A 24,950-nucleotide genomic window follows, 5' to 3' on the forward strand; every position below is an offset into this window, starting at 1 on the left:
TTATGATTTTATTTAGTTGATCAGATAATTGCTGATTTTCCTTATATTCTTGTGTAAGTTCTTCTTCAACTTCTTCTTTTTCATGTTGAAGTTGGTAATTTAAATTTTGAATTTGTTGACAGCACTTTATTGTTTTTAATTTCTGTTTCGAACACTTAGGATTTTCACAACCCTCTGCCAAGTTGTCTGTTGAGCTTGCTTTATTAGTACCCATTTTTGGGTATGTATATGTTTCATTCAAAAACTGTTCCGAAAAGCTATAGCCCTTTCTACTCATATCTAAACGATTCTTTAATAAAGATTTAACGGAGTAACGCATGGCATGTTCTGAAAAAGTTTCGCTTTTAAGCCCCACTATATGATGAACCCACTTTGTTAATTCTGTGAAAGTGTAATTATTTGAGCTACGAAACTTTTCAAGTTCATATACAACACCATTCGTGACTTGACCACAAACAAAATTATACAAATTATTTGAAAAAATTCTGAATTTTGAACAATGAATTCCTATGATGGTTGAATCTTCTGACAACAATAGAACTTCTCTTAAAACTTTTTCTTTTAATTCTTCTGTATTTGCTTTATCAAACTTGTTTTCTATCTTCCTTATCAAATCACTTATTTTACTTGGTATCTTTACTCTTGAGTTTACTTTCTTAAGAAGACTCAGTAACTTTTCTTGTATATTTTGTTGTTCGTACCGAAGAATATCTCGTAACTGAATCACGAACACATAATTAATGTCTGAAAAATAAAAACTAGAGGCTCTAAAGAGCCTGTGTCGCTCACCTTGGTCTATGTGACTATTAAACAAAGGAAGCAGATGGATTCATGACAAAATTGTATTTTGGTGATGGTGATGTGTTTGTACATCTTACTTTACTGAACATCCTTGCAGCTTACAATTATCTCTATCTATAATGAAGTTGGCCCAGTAGTTTCAGTGGAAAATGTTAGTAAAAATTTACAAATTTTATAAAAATTGTTGAAAATTGACTATAAAGGACAATAACTCCTTAGGGGGTCAATTGACCATTTCGGTCATGTTGACTTATTTGTAAATCTTACTTTGCTGAACATTATTGCTGTTTACAGTTTATTTCTATCTATAATAATTTTCAAGATAATAACCAAAAACAGTAAAATTTCCTTAAAATTACCAATTCAGGGGCAGGAACCCAACAACGGGTTGTCCGATTTATCTGAAAATTTCAGGGCAGATAGATCTTGACCTGATAAACAATTTATCCCCCTGTCAGATTTGCTCTTAATGCTTTGGTTTTTGAGTTATAAGCCAAAAACTGCATTTTACCCCTATCTTCTATTTTTAACCATGGCGGCCATCTTGGTTGGATGGCCGGGTCATCGGACACATTTTTTAAACTAGATACCCAAAAGATGATTGTGGATAAGTTTGGATTAATTTGGCCCAGTAGTTTCAGAGGAGAAGATTTTTGTAAAAGATTACTAAGATTTACGAAAAATGGTTAAAAATTGACTATAAAGGGCAATAACTCCTATATGGGTCAACTGACCATTTCGGTCATGTTGACTTATTTGTAAATCTTACTTTGCTGAACATTATTGCTGTTTACAGTTTATTTCTATCTTTAATAATTTTCAAGATAATAACCAAAAACAGTAAAATTTCCTTAAAATTACCAATTCAGGGGCAGCAACCCAACAACAGGTTGTCAGATTCATCTGAAAATTTTAGGGTAGATAGATCTTGACCTGATAAACAATTTTCTAATAGTCAGATTTGCTCTTAATGCTTTGGTTTTTAAGTTATAAGCCAAAAACTGCATTTTACCCCTATGTTCTATTTTTAGCCATGGCGGCCATCTTGGTTGGTTGGCCGGGTCCCTGGACACATTTTTTAAACTAGATACCCCAAAGATAATTGTGGCCAAGTTTGGATAAGTTTGGCCCAGTGGTTTCAGAGGAGAAAATTTTTGTAAAAGATTACTAAGATTTACGAAAAATGGTTAAAAATTGACTATAAAGGGCAATAACTCCTATATGGGTCAACTGACCATTTCGGTCATGTTGACTTATTTGTAGATCTTACTTTGCTGAACATTATTGCTGTTTACAGTTTATCTCTATCTATAATAATATTCAAGATAATAACCATATAACGGCAAAATTTCCTTAAAATTGCCAATTCAGGGGCAGCAACCCAACAACCGGTTGTCCGATTCGTCTGAAAATTTTAGGGCAGATAGATCTTGACTTAATAAACAATTTAACCCATGTCAGATTTGCTCTAAATGCTTCGGTTTCAGAGTTATAAGCCAAAAACTGCATTTGACCCCTATGTTCTATTTTTAGCCATGGCGGCCATCTTGGTTGGTTGGCCGGGTAACCGAACACATTTTTTAAACTAGATACCCCAATGATGATTGTGGCCAAGTTTGGTTAAATTTGACCCAGTAGTTTCAGAGGAGAAGATTTTTGTAAAAGTTAACGACGACGGACGACGCCGGACGACGGACGCCAAGTGATGAGAAAAGCTCACTTGGCCCTTCGGGCCAGGTGAGCTAAAAAGTAACCTACATTTTTGTGAGAAAAAAAATCCCCTACCCCTCTTGCTAGGATATTAAATTGTCTTTAAATTTCATTTTTCTCTCTCGAATATCTTTATTTTTTATTTTAAATATCTTATCAGGAAAGCATTATACTTATCTGAAAAACAATGAAAAGGAACCTACATTTATTGAAAAAAAATGCATCCCCCTCTATTGCCTTTTATTTCATTATTATATAAAAATTAGATCACTTTTTTTCTTGAATTTATGCGACAGTGTGGGAAGTTTTTTTTTCGAATAATTAATCAAGTTTCATTACAAATATCTAGTTTATTTGATGTTAGGAAACTATATTTATTTTATATAAGTTCTTCATAAGAGGATTGCGTAAAATCGAAAGTGAAACTTGATTTTCGTATTGTTTATTAATAGTTCACATAGTTCATTCATGTTACCGTTATCCGTAAGTTCTTTATTTTAGCAAAGAAACATATATCCGTATATTACTGTGCTAAATTACCTATGTTTTCACGTTTACACGCGTCTTCTACTGATTTAAACACGCCATTTATTTGCGCTGCAGCTACAGAAATCGAATTCATTTTTATCTGGAACGTTATCGACTTTCAGAAAATTTTGAAGGTAGTGACCTTTTTTCAACGAAGTAAAGTCAGTATCGCTTTAGTTTCGCATCTTTTGACTAGTTACTGTTTGGAAAGAGCTAAGTTTTAAATTTTTTACACGTATAACTTTTATCAATTACTTTTATAAAATTAATATTGAAAATTTTAAACGAAATTGTTTTTTAAATTTAAAATTTTGATACAGCTATAATATCTTCAAGAAAGTTATACGAAAATAAAGCTTAAAATACGCGCTTTCATTTTATGTTAATTTTAAATGTGTAAACAAACGGGCGAAGGTGGCAAATTTAGTCAGAATTCAAGATCGCTCTAAATTTACGCTGTCCAACTATCATACCGCGTATAAATATCGGTAACGTCGCCGAGTTTTAACATTCGGAGGGTAAGTGTTAATGTACAAATGTTGAATAAAAAAACAGATGAAATTAATCTACAAATGATTCTCTTTCGATTGGTATAATTTTCGTAAACATATTAAAAGAGGAAAATAACTAAAATAGCGTTTTAAAATCTTAGACATTATGCAAAAATCGTGACGTCTAACTGAACGTTACACTACACATGCACCAGGCTATAAAGATTGCACAATCAATAAGAAGGTCCTTCAAAAACATAGTAAACTAGCTATAAATTAATACTGTGAATTTATTATTTTAGCTCAATATCAATTTTCATGGATTTCAAGGGTACAGGTGAATCACGAAATTAAATGTTCAGTCATACATGTGATTCTTCCTGCGGGAGTCAAAATCTCCTGCTTTTCAGACCCTCTTCCGTCCCTCCTCTTTAAATTTGAAATCTTCCGCTTTTTCGAAAATGTCAACCTTGTAAAATTTTCAATACAAATTTTTCCTTACAAAATCGATTGGGACAGAGAAATAGTCCGAGAAACTCGAAATTGATATGGGAAAAGTCTGAGAAAAACAGAAGTTTCCTGTTGTGTCAAATCGTAAAAAAGTTAAAATCAGCCTGAGGTGTTTAGGATTAAACTGTATATACAACAATAAATCAAAGATAATAGGCAATTACCTGGTGATCAACTAGCTAGTTTAAGACACAAGCCTGGTTGATTTAAAGTGAAATACTGACAAAGGATTAAATTGACTAATTGTACAAGTTGTATAAACAACGATTTATTTGATGCTGTTGAAAACATGGAACATTTACTGAACCTCAAAGACTCAAATATGATATTTATGGCTCGTTTTCTATCCAAGCCAATGGAATACCTATATAAGTATAGTTGTCTTGGACTATTCTAAAATTTTAGAATTTGACAAAATGCAAACCGTATTTTATCACAAATACCCCAGCAGCAAATAAAAGAAGACCAAGTATCTAGCCAAATTCAACTCTGCCTGGAGATCTGATTTCAAATGGTGGAGATCCAGTACCAAGGGCCAAGACCATGCTTACTACACTTCATGCAGAGCTGACTATGGTTGCCCTAATGAGTATGACTAGACCAAACTTATGGAGACAGCTACCAACAGCAAGCCTACAACTCTTTCAATTTAACACCTTCTGTTACAAGCATGTTCAGTAGTGGTACCAAAGTTGACAATGTAGCTTAATCAGAGATACTTTTTGCCAACTATGTATGATGGCTGATCACTTTATCTTGAATTATTCATAATGAATAAATATTTGAAAACCCCTTATCTTTTCTTTTTATTAAGTAAAAATGGATATGCAGGTGTTTAGAGGTATGGAATTATTGTTCTTTTAACCAAAAAAAGGAAGATATGCATTTTAAACATACAAAAAAAAACCATTGCGTACGTCGATAAAAAAGTCAATAAAAATCTCCAGTTATGAGACCAAAACTCCAGCTGATAATTTCCAAAGCTCCAGTTGTGGCTTGACAACTCTGTCACATATATGTTCACTACGAATAACAAATTTTCTGTAGGCTTTTATAACTTTTTTTCCAGGATATCATGACTTTTCTCATGCTTACCTTAAGAAACTAAATCGTAAATATTAATTGGATACCTATAATAAATCAAGGCACAAACTGAATTTGTAAAGTCTTAGACATACATGTATCATTAGAATCTAATGTCTCTTTTAAGTATATTGTCACATACCTTCATGAAACCATTGTCTACACCTACAGCATTGTAACATCTTCAGGAACCAGCTGTAAAGAAATGAAAATTAATTAGTATGATATTCTGTTAAAAGTAGCAAAAGGCGCTATCAAAAATCAATTAAGGATCAAAACTCTTGAACATAAAAAGTGATTTTTTTTAAAAATCAAACTTGACCTACATATAACAGTTTGAAAAGCTTTGATTGAAAGGTTCTCAACTTATTGGATAGGAATTACTTTAAATACCCCTTTCCAATCAATGAAGGGCCATAATTCCTGAATGACAAAAAATGAAATCAATTTTGAACTTGGTCTCAAATTTGTCATTAATAAAACATATCAAAAATGTGAAAAGCATTGGCAAATGGGTTTATAAGCTATTGCACACCAACCACATAAAGTGAAATTTTGCAATTGATTAAGGACTGTCATTCTTCAACAGTAAAAATTAAAATAATCAATATTGAACTTGACCTCCATTTTGTCATCAGTTACATAAATTAATTTATTGTGTATCTTTAAAGTATTTAATATACAGATATGTTAGAATCCTGTGACTTTTCTATAAGTCAGTAAATTAATACCTTCCTGGACCCCCACAATAACAGTAACACTGTTCAACATTTGTCTTGTGCTGAGCATCCCAAGTTAACTTGTGTATCTGGAAAAATAAAGAATTTATCATTTACTTACATATACATTGATTTCATAAGTAATAAACACTTGATTATTCTCAAATCATAAACATGTATTTTAAAGGGGCACTAGCTACGAGATATATTAAAAAACTAAAGTAAGATTTTTTTTTGTTCAATCAATAATGAAAGTGAAATAGTGAAATAATAATTCGCTTTTTAGCAGCCAAAATGGTTAAATATTGTCAAATTAAGCGAAGAAACATTGATAATTACTCATTCACTTGCAAGTGAATTAGTCGACCTCATTTAATCCGTATTCATGTGAACTTAAATTTAACCCCTTGCTAGAGATTGACAAGGCATGCATTGTACGTGTACTGGTTATTTAAAGAAAAAGAATGTCATCAATGAAAATGAAACTACGGTAAATCTTTTGATTACTGATTCGATCCATATAAAATCATTCTTATACGGTTAAAAACAATGAGAAACATATATTTTTAATCTATAAAATAAACTCAAACAGACCTAAAAAATCCAATTGCACGAATTGGTTTAATCTATTCATATCTTTATTCATGTTTACATCGCTTATATGGTCATCTGAGGTCAAATCGATTGTTAATTAGATGGCGTCTGGACTAAAATACACACGAAACGAACCTACATATTGTCTACTCCATGCTCTGTAAACTGTTTATTTTAGACTTTTGGTAGTTTGGATAAATGTTTTACATTATTATAAATCAAATATGAGAATTTGAGTCAAATCGATGACCACGAATTTGACAGCTAGTGCCCCTTTAATAAACTTTTGATCTTTTACATATATATTAGTTTATTTTCAAACCTTTAAATTTTCTGTAAAACTCAGTACCTACTTGACAAACCAGAAATAGTTCTGTAATTTGAAGATAATACTTGTACCTAGCACCTTTTTGAATAGTGGTAGCTAAATAATCTTAAATTCAACTGATTTATGCCTAAAGCAGAGCTAAGGATTTCTTAAACTTGCAATGCAGTTTAATGTTTTGTTCCATGTTGATTTCAAGCATTAAAAATTTTGTCCTTTGCCTTCCCTTTTTATTAAATTTTCATATCAATTTATTTCAGGACTTAATGCACTCTCTCTTTTTACCCCAATACAATTTTCAAGGATATTGATGATGTAATAGCTTGTAAGGTCAGAAGCTTTTAAAAACAATGGGCTGAAGGTTTTTTTTTTTGTTTACGAAAAGGCATATCCTTAATCTGAAAGGACAAATTTCATGAGAATGAAATTCCTGCACTACGTCTTTGTCAGCAATATCAAAGAGGTTTGTGTGTTTTCTATATGTAATATAACATTTTATTGATCTTAGCTCATTTATTCATTTCAAGCATTTCTAATTAAATAAAAATAAGTAGAACAAAGCGCTATTAAGAATATGAAGGATGTTTTATTTTTGACATTCGTTTTTCTAATCGTTCAAATTTCACACACAAAAAAATGATGTTATCTTAATATTATATACACACAGGATATTCTGTCCTTTACTTACATCATATGGGAATGTTTGCTTCATCTTTTGTAATGCTTTTGCTGAAAAAAAGAATATTTGACATGAAATTAAAGATCAATATTTATTCGTTCTAACAGTTTTTTGTACCTTCTCTTGTTTTTTTAATTCTAAAAATATAAAGCTTTGCACATTTTATTTATTTTGATTGATTTTAACTTAAATATTTTTTTAAAGCTTTCTCAAAACTTGTTTTCTGATATCGGCTAAAACATATTCAAGATGGTGTTGTTTCTTTAATATGTGTAATTTTATTACTTCATGTTGCCCCATTAATTTGGAATAAAGTATCTTCTATTCTATTCTAGAATCCTATTATTAGTAAGACAGATTGTCTTTCAGATCGGTGATTCTAGGAGGCTAACTGACTCACCATCTGGTCCATTCTTTAAAGCACCACCTTTCTGAAAAAGTCAAAATCTATAATTATACAACAAATAATACACAACAAGATTTTTGTATCCTATACATCAACGTCATATTCCATGTTTTCCAGTTTTGAAATACGGCAGTTTACACTTACTTTTCCTCTCCAGATCATAAATTTTCATAAAATTAATAAGTTCATCATCACTGTACAACATCAGAAAATTATGATCTAGAAAGTACAAACATAAGTTTAAGACAATGTATATGGAGAACATGTCCATGGGACACGGATGTAATGTTTTAAAGGGACACAATTCAAGAAAAGTAAAAGTGACGACACCCAAATTTGAACTTGATCAGAGTTTTGTCGTAATCAGTATTGTGTAAAAGTTTCATATGATTTGGGTGAGACAAACTTAGGTTAAAGAAAGGAAACATAAAAATCAGCAATTTTTCTATTTGTAAAGGGGCATAACTGTAGAATGGTAAAAGTGATACCACCCAAATTCAAACTTGATCAGTTTTTTTTGTGGTAGTAAGCATTATGTTAAAATGTTAAAGCATTAGATTGAAGCAAACATATAGAGAACAGAAACCAATTTTGGGACTTGCGTATGGACAAACAGAGATTATGTACTAATTTATTCCCTTTTTTAAACAAATTACTTTACACCTGCCAGATGTTATTTTCACTCTCATAAAAAGTTGTGTTAGAATGTGTCAGAAAAGCATTAAAAAACATAGACTTCCAGTAACTTCACAATAAAATGTTTGTTTATAATTTTTGTCCATAAATACAGCTACACTCCCGCCAAGATGATTCCCGCAAAGTCCATCTAAAGACGCGGACTATCGCGACGGGGAAATTCAATTTTTACCGATAATATGCCGCGAAAAGTCCATTATGGTCGCGGACAAGTCAATTTTTTATCGTGGACCTTCGTGGAAATCAATAGAATATATATATTGTAATAACGCAGAATTTGATGTTATCGATAATGTTTAATTTTTGTTACAATGAATGTGCTTGAGAATTAATTATGGCGGTCAAAGCTGGTAGCGAAAATTTGTCAGTTTATTGGTTGTGTATTGTTATTTAAAATCACATTGACCCGTAATTACTCCTCTTGTCCTGTTGTTAGTTCTATTCAAGCTCAGGTAAAGTTTGATTGACATTGGGCGGTCTTTCGTTTGTACTTTTGTCTGAAAGGTAATGCATACCAGGAAAATACTAAAAATAGCCAATGAACAGGTGATCAGGTAATAATCGATTGTGGAAGGAGGAGCTACATTAATTTGTGTGGTGAGACATACCTGCCGGAAAATACACAAAAGTCATACGAGAAGTTTAAACCAATGAACGGGTGTTCAGGTAATAATCGAATGTAGAAGGAGGAGCTACATTACAATGTATGTTGACTGATTTTGAACTCATTATCTTTAGAAATTTGTAAAGAGATTCGTAAAATCATTAATGTTACAAGTTATTAATTATCAATAAAAAAAAATAGTTTAAAATCCTGCGACTAATTATTTTTTTTTACTTTATGAGGGGGGTTAGGGGGGTCCTGGTCCCGAAATCCCGGGCTTAAAAAGACAAAATCCCGTGGTCCCGAATTTAAATAAATTTAAATCCTGACATCCCGTATTTCGAAAAAAAAATTTCCGATCCCGAAAGGATCAATCTTGAAATCCCGAGCTTAAAAACACCCGATCCCGTTGTCCCGATAAAGATCCTACCCCCCCCCCCCCCCCCCCCCCCCCCTTTCTCTTTTATTGTTACCGTAGAGAAAAAAAATAGTAATTTTTAAAATGTGATATTCATTTTATCATCATAATGATACTTGTCTTACAAATTGGGCTTATTGAAATGTTGAATGGTTTTTGTTTAGGTTTTTACTGGGAACAGTTTATCATAATATATATGTTCCTGGTTTTTACAAACGTGAGTTCTTGAAAAAAAGAAAAATATAAATAATTAAAATAATTATTGATACAGCTCATTCGGATTTTCAATGTCACGCTGTATACAACTATGTACATTTTATAGGCTCACTTACTGTATCGCATTTGATTATTGATTGCTTTTAGTCTTTATGTCAATTGACAAATGATTCAGTTCATATTTTTGAAAAACACTACTACGTAATAGTACGGAAGAGGCTGACATCTGGTGATTTTTAAGTGAATTGTTTGATCGTGGAGAAACATTTTTTTGTTTTGTTGTAACTGATTATTGTATGGTGCATGTATGTTTAAAAAATCTAAAAGGACATCAGCAAAGACGAATAGAGACACTTGTTATACAAATATCTTTCTGTTCACCATTTCACAGAGATTACCGTATTGATGGTTAAACGTCCAGTGACCAATATATCAATGCATACTCAGAATAGACAGTTCAATATAACCTGCATGGGGCGTGTGCTTAACATTGTAAATCCTTGATGTACTTATGTAGACAAAATGTTCATGTTCTTTATTAGTGAAAGTTTCTATTATAATTAGGAATTTTTGTTTCTTTAAATCACGGACACTTGTGGGTTGGATATGTGAGTATATTTTTTAAGAAGTGAAATGTACTGGTGAATTTGAACTCTTTGACAATTTCGTAACAAGTCTGAAAGGATGAAGATTAAAATTTGAATGGCTTATGTACTATGATCTATTTTCTTATATTTTCTACTTTATTTCTTGGATAGATAGTTGTCTCATTGGCAAGCATACCACATCTTCTATATTTGTATGCATAACCACTTTTTCATATTGATTTTTATCGTTTTAAAAAATTGTTACAACAAATAAAGAATCTTTTTGAAAAATTTGGTGGCCCTGAAAAGGGCCGTTTTACAACTGAGTTAACAGAGGCTTTATCACTGGAACTGCAGACCTTTCAATCGCTTGATGACATCTGGGTCAGTCTTTAGCTTATTGTTGAAATACGCTAGCGATTTACCCCTTGTTCTCTCAGGAAAAATCTTGTCGGGCAGATGACCAGTTGCTGCTCCATTCATCAAGACACATACAGGTGCAACCTTGTATATATGATCAATGTACATGTTGCATTGCTCTACTGTCATCTTCTCGCACCAAAAGGTCTGTAAAGTGTCAACAAGCTCCTCTTTTGTTTTGGGGTCTACACGGGCAACATGACGCTTCATTTGATTCCATACCATTTCTATGGGGTTCAAGTCAGGACTTTCTGAAGGCCATATATCCCACCAATTTATACCGTTGTCGTTCATAAATTCTTTTGCCATTTTTGACTTGTGCTTAGGGTCGTTGTCTTGTTGGAATCTGTGCCCATCAGGAAACTTTACCCGAACATAAGAAAGAAGGTTGTCCCGTAAAATTGAGTTGGTGAAAAATTCTTTTTCCATTATATCTTCAAAGATAGTCAGTTTTGACGGACCCCTCCGACTTATGGCACCCCAAACATGGACTTTCAGTGGATGTTTAGGCTTTCCATGAACCATTGGAGCAGAATCTTTCTCTCTGTAATAATTGGTCTTATTTTGGAAGGTCTGTATGGAACTTTCATCAGAGAAGATTATGTCTGCAAAGTCGTCATTTTCGTCAATGAGGTGTTGGCAAAAATCAACACGTTTTGGTCTGTTTGCCCTTCTCACCATCTGGCCATACCGCGGTCGTGAATGGGTGAAGCCTGCAGCGTCGATGGCTATTTTGGTGAGCGACAGACTCAAGTTGGCACCATCTGCAAGTAGGGCTTTGTGGATCTGCTTGCTTGACATGGAAAAGTCTGACTTGATAAGTTCTTTGATGAGTTCGGCGTCTCTCTCAGAAACTTTTCTGAAGGTTCGTTGTTTTGGTTGGACATGAACACCAAGCTCGGAAATAAAACCCCTGTCATAGGCTCTCAGCCAGTACCGTACGGAATGACGCGAAATGTTATGGCCCCTGGACCTCAATATTCCAGTAATTGCTTGGATTGTGTTGCCCGACTTTCTCAATACTGCGATTTCTTGTTTGATTTTGTCGTCTACTCTGCCCATTGTTACGATGAAACTGATAATTTTTCATCAAACAGTTGGTATTTTAATAAGAAATCAACATGTGACAGCGAATTCATAAATTTCTTCAGATGGTAAACTGAAAAATATCAAGCCATAAAACCCTGTTGCACAATATATAAGGAAATGACATTATACTGCCCCCGGGAATAAACGAACTGGTCAACGGATTTCAACCAGGTAAATGTACATGTACAGGTATTCAGCTGATCAATACCCGAATATGTCATCGTAAACAATTTCCAAAATAAATTCTCACGGTTGTAAGAATATTATAAATACCCGTAAATGTAACAATTGGCAACACATATAAAATACAGATTTATTTTTGGCAGAATTTACTTACCATTTTTTTTTAATTGAAAACGTTTAAATTCTTGTACACATCTTTGTCGGAATTTATTTATTTAATTTTTTTTTTATTAATTTGATCTTTACGCTTCTTATACAACTTACTTTTTTACAAAGATAATCATTCTCTTACATGTATTTATTAAATGACACAACTGAAAGAAAATTTCCTTTTGCAAATAACTTTATCGGAAGAGAAGTCTATGAAACCTTTTGAAAATAACAGGTGTCAATAGATGTTCAGTTGTAAATTCTTACCAAACATCATACATGTACTCTCATTTTCACGCCAATTTAAACATCTAGCCTTTAATTCCGGTTACCATGCATATATATTGTATCAATTGTGTATTTTTTTCATTCGCCGAATATGTATTTAATATTTGTCACTGAAGGTTAAACGAGCAACCATAATTCAATCAATCGATTAAAATCAACATCTTTTAAATACATATTTTAGTCAATACGGACCTTGAATAGGAATCCAGTTTGACAGAAAACTAATTAAGTAATACATTTATTTTGGAATACTATTGTTGTGAAGATGAAAGAGAAAATTTGTTTTGATATAGAATAATTATAATAATCTTTATAGAGTCCAATCTAATTAAAATATTGATCTCTTATTAAGTTCTACTACATATTAGATTGCTTTATAGTCATAATTACGGCATATTTTAATTCAGGTGTAAAACTAGCATATCACACTTTTTTTTATTCATGCAAATGCATTTGTGCCCCCATAATACTATAAAGCAACAGGAGACTGCGGAGTTTAAAACAAATAAAAATTATATATTTATTCAATAGTTTGAAATCTTTTCACAAACTTTGGAAGCACAGGTGTTCAGCCAGACATAGTGTCGCCTCTTCGAAATCATCTGTAATACACAGTAACGTGTCAAGGCAGTGCACGTGTTCTGGGAGTAAATTTTTGGTTTTCCACCAATGAAATTTATGGAATCATTAAAAATCTTCGTCTGGGCGGTGCCAAATTTACTGGCAATAAATACGGAGGCCAACAAAAAATATTATCATTTCAGTTATCCGTTAACTAAAATATATACCATTTACTACAACTATGTCTTTACGTGCCCTAACCAGAGAGCAATCTGACTTTGCTGTCAGATTTGTTAACTGTGGGGGTGTCATGTACGCCAGAGAGTCCACATAGCAACAGAAGACAGAATAAAAGTAAATGAAATTTACCGAGTTAAGTGGAACAGTAAAGAGTACGCTAGTGCCATCATCCTTGGTTCTGGTGACTACGCGGCAATGTCAGCCCTAGTAGAAAAGGCAAAGCAGGACAGACGGTTTTCTCTAGCAGCCGAGAGTGATGATCCTTCAAGCCCACCTGTCGAGAGAACTCAACCCAAAAAGAAAAGACAGACCAAAAAACCAGCAGTTAAACCATCAGGTCCAATACGTCAAACACCAAGCAGACCAAAGGCTTCCAGATCCAAAACTGTACGACCCCTAACTAAAAGTGGTAAACCGGCAGCAAGAGTGATTAGGGTTGTCACTCCCCCAGGGTTTTACGACCCGTTACCAGTCATCAGACCACCTAGACGTCGCATTGCCACTTCTCAACAACCAGCATCTGCTGAAGGTTCCAATCAGACTCAACCAGCAGTCCCCCTACCTGTACCAACTTCTAGTACGCCAGTTGCCATCCGTGGGCCAAATCCGACAGCACCAACTCCACCGCTAGTATCGCCCTTTACACCAGCCAGACCAACCCATTCTTCTAGTCATCTCGGTCCTGTAATGTCTGCACTAGCAGCAATAGGTTCATCAGTAACATCAATCCAGAAAAACCTTGATACTATGAACAGAAAAAATGATACAGTACTCCGTAGGTTAACAGACCTGGAAGTCATGTGTACAAGACTGGCGAGGCAACAAGACCAGATTTTAGCCGGACAACATAGGCCCACCATTCCAGCAGCAGTTGTAGACGACCAACAGGTACCTGCCATACCAGACTTGTACAACATTCCAAATGAGGAGCTGACAAGAATCAAGGTTTCGGCAAAGAGCTCTGGTAATTTTGCGGCTGCCTTAACAAAAAGGTTTTTTCCAGAATTGTACGGCATGGACAACCTGCGCTACTTCTACAACTGGAATGGTGGTGGGAAGCATGGAAAGCGTGAACTGGACCCAGCCAGGCGAGAAATAATTCGTCAATTTACAGTTCGGATGTACCCTGAGGTCCGTCAGGAAGACATCTTCCGGACGAATGTCATCAATGCTGTGAATGAGATGCTGCGTCGGCAGCCAAAGAAGCAAAGACCTGCACTTGCTGCTGTCCAGATTGAGAACAATCCACCAGAAGCTGACACCCATTATCAAGAGCTAGACTTCAACGCCCTTTGAGGTGTATACAGTTTACACAAAGACTACAACGGTCCTTTTAAGGACCACACAAATCTTTCAAAAAGATATTTGAAATTGTTGCATTAAATTAAATACAATAAACTTAGCTCTTCTCCCAGTCCATCTTCTGTCTTTTCCTCTATGCTATATTACTACAAATTATGTCTTTTTGTTTGCCCAGCATTACATTTTCAATATACCCTACTAAGTTTGATAAAGCTTAGTTTTTGGCAAATCATACGACAAACATGTTTTCCACCATTTTTTTCTTATTATTTACATAATGTTCCAACCGTTATCTTCCAAAATGACATGCATTTATTAATGCAGAAAATAGGCATCCGAGTTTACAGTCTGTCCTTTGCATCATATAAGTACATGTATAAACCCCGGGTCTTAACCATGTCTTGTAGTGCTCAATGTTGAATGCATACCAAATGCCATTTAAACTCTATTTGATAACTGTCCTGTTGTCTAACAGTCCCAGGGTTTTAAAGACTGGTATATTGACCGGGGAATTAATTAAATAAACGTGCTAACCAGCAACATCGCTTAAAGAAATTGCACGACAATATACGAGATATTTGTCACTGGACATTTTACAAACAACTTCCAACCAGTCCAAAATGAGTAAAAACGATTGTGTTTAATAATTTGGTCATATTTTTATAATTATAGAATTTTAGCTGAAAATTTTATTACAAATAAAACCAGCATTTGTTTTTATTGCAAAATGATTGAAAGTGTTAATGGATTAAATTTTGTACTTTATTCAAATGAAATCAAAGACAATAATCAAACAATCCAAGTGACGTATTATCCTCCTGAAATAAATGTTTGCATAAAAGACTCAATTAAGAACATGTGAAGCTTGGTTTAAACTATCATTCAACAATTTAATAAAAACACCTATCAATTTCTGTTAACTAACTTCTGTTTACCTGTTGAAATATAAATCGGACACGTACTTGTTTATAACAGCAGGTGTCTGTTGGCCGACGCAGGTCATGCGTTTATTAACCTTTATTGGGGTAATGATTGACAGGCATTGTAATCTTTGTAACTTCCAAATTGGGGTACAAAAAAGGTAGCATGTTTTAAATTTATTAAACAATTTACCACTTTTTATTGGAGGATTAAATTAAAATTATTTTTATAATCAGAATAAAAAGAAATGAGTTATCGTATCATACATATTTTTTATGAATGCGTAAGCCTTTAAAAAAACAAATGTATTTTTTATTCTAAATGTACACCCAGTTAGACCTTGTTGCTTATCTATTGAACTCACAATAAGATCCAAATTAAGGTACACAAAGGTAGCGTGTGTCAAATTTGATAAACAATTTAAATCTTTTTTTCGGGAGGATGAAATTAAAATATTTTATCTTAATTCAGAATAAAAAGTATTTAGTAATCGCATATCATACATTTGCTTAATGAATAAAAAAACCCTTTAAAACATTTTTTGTTATTATTCTGCACGTAGACCCAATTACACCTCGTTGTCTTATCTCATTGCACTCGCATTAAGACAGCTCACATTGTATCAGCTACAAAATGTAGCATCACGTAAGGAATTATTTTAACCTGTAAATCAACCGTCATCGTGGACTTCGCGGACCAGATTTGGATATTATTTAGGTAAAAGGTCGCGATCTTTTAAATGCGTCCATCACGGAAATCCACGATCTTTAATTAATTTCCATCGTGGAATCGCGTGTTTTGGTGAATCCGCGATAGCTGGACTGTACATACATTTTTTGTACTTCCTACAAGTGAGGGTATACCCAAAATTATCAAGGATACAAGTTCTTCTGTCCCCTTAAAGCAGATTGAGGATACCTTTTACTTTAAGCATGTTAAGTGGGACCAGTAAATGTAAGATTACTATACAGAAAGCTAAAGGTGGATCATTGGTATATATTTCCTCAGATAGAACTTTTTTTATACTTGATCAGAATGTAGATTTTTCCATGCTTTTTTTCAAAAATACAAAAAAGAAATATGGGTCAGGGTGCTATATTTTAAGCTATATGTCGTGCAAAATTGATTAACTTTGCATAGATTGTTCATGAAAAAACACTTTTTTGTGAATAAAAAGACATCTTTGAGATGGAATTTTGAAATGAAATATGAGAAGAAAGGTTTTAGGTTTTTAAATATGCTTTATGAAAATACAACGAAAAAATGGTGCCACAGACCTTGTTTTCTTGCTACAAGTAAAAAACAAAAATTTCTCTATCATTCCTTCAAAAAAAAAACTATTTGAGGCACATCTCTTTGAAATGCAAAGTAGACAATTTGATTGAAGCAAGCTCAAACATTTGGTATATGATAAATCAGTTTGAATAATGCAATAAATAACTTATTAGCCTTTAATCCAATGAACAGTTTAACCCATTAATGGCCAAGTTGTCTCCAAATTTGCAGATTTAAGAAAGAACAAGACATAATGAAACTACTTTTTTACAATTCAAGATGGTGGTATACAGTTAAGGAAAAAACGTTTACATCTGAAACAATTTTAAATTATTTTTTTCTAATTGTAGAACTTATTCCGTTCTTAACTTTGCATGAAATACTTGTCACTTTACATTATGTATCCAACTCGTAATAAAAAGTAAATCCATTACCAAATTAAGAATCTATCTGAATTTTTAATATCGAGCAACCAAATGGTTGGTTTAATAAACAACTACCTGCAGTGTTTCCACAGACTCTTTACCATGGTGCAATATAAATTGATTTTACAATAGAAGGTTTCATATAAATGCTGGGCTATACTTTGAGGTAAACAGTGCTATTTATAGTACTGCGGAGCACACTACCTATGTGTGTAAGATACCATACCTTAACTGCAGCAGCAAATACACAGAGGCGGCAACACCATTCCACATCTGGCTGTAATACTTCTGCAGAAATATTAGGGTTGTGACATTCCTGATGATAGCCTACAACCATATTAAATTGTCAAACATTTTATCTTAAAGGAAACATTTTATCTTAAAGGTCGTTTTAATCAAAGAGCTGAACATGATTTTCAAGCATAAAAAAATTTCTATTCTAAACTGGTTACCGTATATTTCTTTCCACAAGTATATTACCAGTATCCGCCCATCACACCGGGGACATCAGGTATTAGTACACTAAATAAGTTGACCAAATGCAGCAACGACGAATGTAGCTATTGCCCTTGGATCAATTTCCGAAAGTCTTTCACAAGCATTCACAGAACGCAAATATAGAAAAAAATATATTGGGGACTGCAACACACCAAATATCATTTACATGATAACATGCAAGTCTTGTAAACAACAATATGTTGGCAAAAGCAAACGTCCTTTTAAAAATTGACTCAGCGAACATCTCCGATATGTCAAAAATAAGTCATCGGAGCCCACTGGTAAACATTTCAACCAGACAGGGCACAACATCCACATGTCTTTGGAAATCATCGAAGTCCTCTGGAACGATCCTAATGACCACACATCAAAATTCCTTAGGGGTAAAAGAGAGGATTATTGGATCCTCCAACTCAAGAGCGCTAAAACCCATTGGAATCAACAGTTTAGAGACTTCCAAATTTCCGTGCACCACTCACTCTATTCTCTATATTACCAGTATAAGAAATGCATTGTTTTATCTGAATAACTTTGCTAATATCAATTTATTTTGCCTAATAGCTAAGAACTTACTATGTTTACTTTTACAATAGTGGTTTTTGAATAATTGTTTCAAATTCAAAAATCTGAATGCCTTACTTCTTTCGTTTTTCAACTATTATGTCTTATGGTGGTTTTTTTTGCAGTAGGGGTTTGGCACCTCATAATTTGAAGTACATTTTTGTATATTCCCATCCCACCCAAATATCATGAAATATCTTTTTATTCATATCTAAATTTCTGTATGCATAGGTCTTGTGTGTACATACCACATACTGAATAAAATAATTTAAATCCTACCTAGTCCACAGTTGTCACAGAGAACTATTTCATTGGGTTTATCTGACACATCTGTTTGACATAGGCAACAGCTGACATCTCCTTCATTGGCACCTGGAATTATAAAACAATATAAAATTACCCAACAGACAATGTCACAAGAAAACAAGTTGTCATGTGAGCAAAGTTATTTTGTCACCAGATTGGCTTCAAAATTATACCCCCCCCCCCCAAAACCACCCCATACAGTAATGAAAAAGTCAAGGATGCAACATTGTTTAAGCAGGTATAGAAATAAGTTGTGTCCAAATGACTATGGTGACAAGATCCTTCTCAACCCCCCCCCCCAAAAAAAAAAGCATCATCTCCTCTTATTTAGTTGTTTATTGGTGTCAAAATATATGATTTCAAACTTAATTATTGAAAATGACACTGAACTTGTCGTTCTTCATACCTTTCTGTAGATCTTTAAATAATATCCAATACTCAGAATCGTCCTCAAATCTAACATAACATTTTCTTCCACGCTCATCGACCTACAAATATTTGAAGATGTTTTTAAACATTTTAAAATACAGCATTGTTATGAACAGAAGTATATATGTATATATATCATTAAACAAATTAATTTTTTTCTTCTGTACAGAGAGCAGCATATGACGGAAATGTGTCCAGTGTCCACATTTAGGGAAACAACTAAAACACTTGACAGGAGGCAAGCAAAACATAATATGACTTTTCAATTTTTGATCGATTGATTGTAGGTTATTTAACGTCCAGGCGCAAATATTTCATGCATGTTCAGGACGAAAACAAGTTTTCAATAAATACAATAGGTGGGTCTAGAAATGAAAGAGGCCTTCCGGGATGATGGTTGGGGAAATTTGGACTGCCACTGGAAAATGAGGGTATATTGGACAGGGACAGAAATTTTGTCTTGCAACAGGCCACCTACATACCCCTTAAAGAGTTGTTGCAAGGATTCTTAACGTGCAAAGATCGTGGCACTCACTTTACACGAGACATAGAATTTAACATCCCCATTCTGACTGGACGTGGCTGCAAACTTGATACATTCTGTGGCTAGCGTTTTACTGCCAGTTGGGAGAAGACCAAGTGACCATATTTCATTTCCCCAGTCAACCTTGGTGGGTTCAATTTTTTCCCCAATCTTAACCCATTTTACATGTTCTATGGATAATTTTATCATGGGCTGGCTGAAAAATTTAAGTTTGCTGGTGTTTTGATGCAATAAAGCGTTAAACTGAGAATAACAAAAAAATTTAATTAAAATGCAGAAAATTTATTTCAATTAATTTTTTTTCAAAGACGGTCAAAACAGAGATTTATTTTTTTCTTCATAAAAGGCTTAAAAATATAAGACACTATTCTTTTAAAGTAGCAATAAGCATGATAAAAATTGTTTCGATTCTTAACATTTTACCTAAGTAGAACAGACCATCATACTATCTAGCCAGCACTTAATAACATTTTACCTTAAAGACAGTTCCTAAGTAGAAGAGACCATCATACCATCTAGCCAGCACTTCCTGATTAATTTGAAATTTACATGGACTCAACATCACTTTCTTCCTCTTTCCAGAGGAGGGTCTACCTCTATTTCCTCCAGAACTCTTCCTCTGCCTTCCTACAGGTTTTCTTGGTCTAACAATTCGCCTATTTGCTTTATCTTCTTGTAATTTGGCACTAGCTGGATGCAACAATTGTTCATCAAAGCTGAAATTAGATATGGACGGATCATTTGTTTCGGAAGATGGAGTTGCTGGTTCTACTTTGACCTTGACTGGACTTCCTGCTTGCGGTTTAAGCGGACTGTTATTTTTTGTGGCACAAATTTCAGTTAGCTGCTTAAGATCTAGATTAGAAGCTGTTGGTCCTTTTGTCGAAGTATTGGTACCTTTCTTTGAAGCCTCACTCTCAGAATTTCCAACCGGAGTTTTCTGTGGACTAGATTGACCTTCTGCATCGCCATCTACTTTTTCAATAGTCTTTTCTTTTGGTGAAGTTTTAACATTTTCATTATCAGATATCTCTGTACTTGTTTTCTTCACCACTGTTTTACACTGAACAACAAAATTTACAAAAGTGTCTATAAAACTATTTGGCGATCTTTTTGATTGACAGCTAGTCATGCTAGTGGGCGATGTTTTACAAGGAGAACTTGTAGGTGAATTCTTAGCTGCAGAACTACTGGGTGAATTTTTAGATGGTGAGCTATTAGGTGATTTCTTTGCTGGTGAGCTACTTGGTGATTTTTTACCTGGTGAACTATTCATCATTTTTTTACCTGGACTCTCGTTATTCAATTTTCTGCAGACTGGTGAGATTTTTCGCTCAGCTTCATCAGCATTTGATTTTAGATGCTGAGGGGATTTCTTCGGAGAAAGTTCATGATCAGATTTCAAGTTTTTTGGAGAGTAATCCTTATAATTTTTTGGACTTTCTTTTGCTGCTCGTACAAGATTACGCCTGGGACTGTTTACTAATTCGGATTCTAAACTTGCTGGACTAATGATTCTAGATCTCTTGGGATTAGGACTTTCTAAATTTTCCATTTGTCTTTTTTTCCTCTTTTTATTACTTACTGCCTGAGACATGGACATTTTAGGACTGTTCTTACCTATTGTTCTAGGACTATATCTCAATGGAGAAGGTCTACTTCTGATATTATCAATCTGACGTCCTCTTCTTGGACTTGACCTTTCAGCTTTTGGACTGCAGGTTACAATTCTATTACAGTCTTTGAAAACTTCTACATTTAAAGGTTTCCAAACTGCCCTGGGGCTTGAAGATTTATCTGTCAACTTGCTGGCTTTTGGTGATAAAAACTTAGAAGGTTGTGTGCCATCTAATATGCTAGATTTAGAAACCCTGCTTGGACTCGCCTTATTCATTTGATTCCCTGCTCTGCCTTTTTTAATTGATGATTTTGGACTACAACCTAATGGGCTGTAACCTACTGGGGTTGATTTTTCACTGCTTGAACAGTCATTTGTGAGATCTATTAGAGATGAAGCTGGAGAGTCATCTATAGCAACATAGCAAATTTTCCGAGGACGTTTTCTGGCATTTTTAGGTGTTGACTCTAATTTTTCATCCCACAGTGGTGGTTGAACTGATTTTGTTTGAACTGGACTATTAGATGCAGTTCTGGCTCTCTTTGGGCTACTTTGCTTCCTACTTCTTCGTCCAGAAAGTCCTGAAACTGAGGTTCCAACATAAGATGAAGCTACTGAAACTGTTGAAAAGAGACTCATGTTGGAATTAATATCCAATGAACTGGTCTGGATAGTCCCAGATTTTGCTATATCATCCATTGTTAAACTGTCAATAAAAATGTTATTTGAGTGAAATGAACTTTGATTTTCCTGTAGGTTTTGAGCTGATGACCCTAGGGAATGATTTCCAAAACCACCATTTTCAACATTTATAACTGTAGGATTAGTTTGTCCTCCGATTTCTACATCTAACCTGTTAGTTGTTGTACTTTTGAGCTTAAATGCGCCATTTAATAAACTACTTCCTGGTTGTGATGGGGAGGAATGTGGTGACCTAATACGTTGACTTGTTGCTGCTGGTGATGAGGATGGAGACTGTCTGACACGATTTCTTAGTTCTCTGCCAGGTGAATATTCCATTACTGAAAAAAATACAAAAAAATTACTTTTTATACTTTTATTAGTCTTACAATTTTAGTGGTTAAATAACATACCATGGGAGTGTTGACTAGGTTTGGCAAAATGGATATTTCTTAGATTGTCATCTATAAAGCAAGTGATTCATTGGGAGTTCATTAGATCACATTTTTTTTTATAGATTTGTCAACAATGGCAGAACAAATTTAACACAAGATCATTTTGTCACTATTCTCTCTCTTATTGGTTGGGTGTCAGAGCATGGTGAATGGTACACAGAAATTTTCTGTTATTTTTGTGAGCAAACTGGTTTACTGGAACCATCAACTTACATTATCTGTTAATTCATGAAATTAGGATTTCCCCATCACAATTTTTTATTTTGTTTTTTATATTAAAATAAGGGAAAAACTCACAAACATGACATGGCATTAAGAAAGCAGTGCGACCTCTGCTGAAGAAATGGTATATTATATTTGATAAAATGAATCTATATAAATGCTGTTTCAGGTTAGGCAATTTTGATGGGCAATTGTCAAATTTTCAAAATATGTACTTCTGTTTCAGGTATACTGTATACAGCATGGTGATGCAAGCATAAAAGGCATTAGTTTGAGTAGTCAAAATAATTATGACGTCTTGAAAGGCTGTTTTATTTGTTTCTGTGATAACATCATAGGAAGGTGTCACAATAAAAAATTAAATAGCCTTTAAAGGTGTCACAAAAATTATTTGGACTAGTTTTAGGTAAGCTAATTTGTACGACTTTTCTAAAATAGAGTTGATAAGACATTATGAGAGATTCTGAGGGCAGCTAGATCATTAAATTACACGATTATACCAGGTATCCCGAAAGGGATTAATTAACCTTACAGGATCTTGTACGAGGGTGGTAATGGGGGTACCTTTATGAGGAATAACAGTAATTCTTGCCAAATGATGTTAACGGTAATTTTAGGTGTATGAAGATGAAATATGCACTTTCTTTTAGACGATAAAAAAATCGAATGATATTGTCGAATCATGTAATTTTTTCCCAAAAATAACAGCGACGATAATTATTTGAGACCTCTGACGAATCATGGTAAAATTTTAATCAATTTGACGCTAGCAGTAGCCGAAAATTGCAGTTTGACAACCGATGGTAAAGGGCATTCCTACCCTCTGGCCTCATATGTCATTGCACGGAGCGTGCCATTTTTAAAGTACCCGACAATATGTGCAAAGGAAGCACAGGAGTTCTTTGGGCTCATCTCCTTGGGAATAAGGAAATAATCTATGGTTAATATGCAGTTGTCTACCATGTCTACAGTGAACATTATCAATGTTTGTATTGACTAAAATTGTATCCTGCCATGAAAATGGGAAAGGAAACTGAAAGTAGCCAGCTCTAAACTCTTCGGATGATCGCAATAATGCAATCATCTATGATGCAATTTTCACGTTTTTAACTGTCTTTTTGAAAAGGAGTGTTGTTTTGCTGACAAAGCAGTTGTTTTTTCCTAAAATCGTATATATATATATATGTGGTCAAAGTTTGTATTATTTCGTTTACATTGTGCTTCTATCGCTGTTTCTGATTGCTGTGATTATTTGTGAGTATAATCGAACCAAAACTAGAGGTTACAAAATTGCTAGTACTTTGTGCTGAGGACAAATATTCAGGAGTTTGCTTCTTTTAGAGTGATAACTTGCTCTCTAATATACAATCATGTTTCTCCCGCCATCTTTAAGGCGTATGAATTTTCCATATTTCCGGTTTTTAAGAAAATACTGTATGGTGATTTCATTCATTACTGATAGAGATATCTTCTTTATATTGAAAATAATCAATTAACTTATAGCTTTTTTCTGATATCTTATCAAATGAACATTGACGATGAATAATTGATTGGGATTCTTTCGTATGTCGTGAAGTTTAAATGGCGGGAGTTTTGAATTTATAACCGCTGGAAATTGTCTCCCCTTTCGCGGAATTTACACATTTCTTTCAAAACAAACTGAGACTTGTTGAATTCGTGGTTCACTCGAATCAGAGACATATATTACAATTCTAATGTATGAAAATTAAGATAGTTAGGTAATATACTAATATTGATTACAAAAATGAACGATGCCGTTGATTTTTGCTATTAGTATAAAGATCTATAAAGTATAACTTAACAATAAATTCATTCAGGGATGTTGGATATCATGTACTGATTGATAATTTTGTCTTAGTGCATGATTTTTTTATTCATCATTTGTTCATTGTTGTTAGTGCCTTTGAACTAGCTGTCAGTAACTGCGAGTATTCTCAGATCTGTACTTAGTGGCCGTTTTGTTGTTGGGATATAAACAAGTAACCGTTCACGTCGACTCTGTGTTATGTTGTATAGCCTATTTCTATTTGTATCCATCTCATGAGTAGAGCCTTTTTCAACTGTGACTGATTGTTATAGTTCGTTCTTACATTGTACTGTTACACCACTGTCCCAGGTTAAAGAAGGATTGGGATCCCGCTAACATGTTTAATCCCGCCACATTCTGAATGAATGTGCCTGTCCTAAATTAGGAGCCTGTAATTCAGTGGTTGTCGTTTGTGGATGTGTTACATATATCTGTTTTTCGTTCATTTTTTTGTACCTAAATTAGGCCTTTAGTTTCTTGTTTGAATTGTTTTACATTTGTCATTCGGGGCCTTTTATATAGCGGACTATGCGTTATGGGCTTTGCTCATTGTTGAAGGTCGTATATTGTTGTTGATTTCTGTGTCA

The 24,950-nt window shown here is 33.9% G+C and overlaps 1 protein-coding gene across 1 annotated transcript in view; it reads right to left on the reverse strand.

The window, feature by feature from the left end:
* The window catches only part of LOC143063792 (uncharacterized), a 59,177-nt gene extending 35,250 nt beyond the window's left edge, over positions 1–23,927 (reverse strand). Inside the window, exons 1-9 of the mRNA XM_076236174.1 lie at positions 23,836–23,927; positions 20,035–22,199; positions 18,993–19,074; positions 18,560–18,652; positions 17,448–17,548; positions 7,841–7,871; positions 7,450–7,490; positions 5,855–5,931; positions 5,266–5,318 (exon numbers count right to left, since the gene is read on the reverse strand). Coding sequence (XP_076092289.1) covers positions 5,266–5,318; positions 5,855–5,931; positions 7,450–7,490; positions 7,841–7,871; positions 17,448–17,548; positions 18,560–18,652; positions 18,993–19,074; positions 20,035–22,197 — 2,641 coding nt within the window. The 5' untranslated portion in view covers positions 22,198–22,199; positions 23,836–23,927. The remainder of the gene's footprint in view (positions 1–5,265; positions 5,319–5,854; positions 5,932–7,449; positions 7,491–7,840; positions 7,872–17,447; positions 17,549–18,559; positions 18,653–18,992; positions 19,075–20,034; positions 22,200–23,835) is intronic.
* Between the last annotated feature and the right edge of the window lie 1,023 nt (positions 23,928–24,950).

The sequence above is a fragment of the Mytilus galloprovincialis genome, chromosome 2 (assembly GCF_965363235.1).
Source record: "Mytilus galloprovincialis chromosome 2, xbMytGall1.hap1.1, whole genome shotgun sequence".
Lineage (NCBI taxonomy): Eukaryota > Metazoa > Mollusca > Bivalvia > Mytilida > Mytilidae > Mytilus > Mytilus galloprovincialis.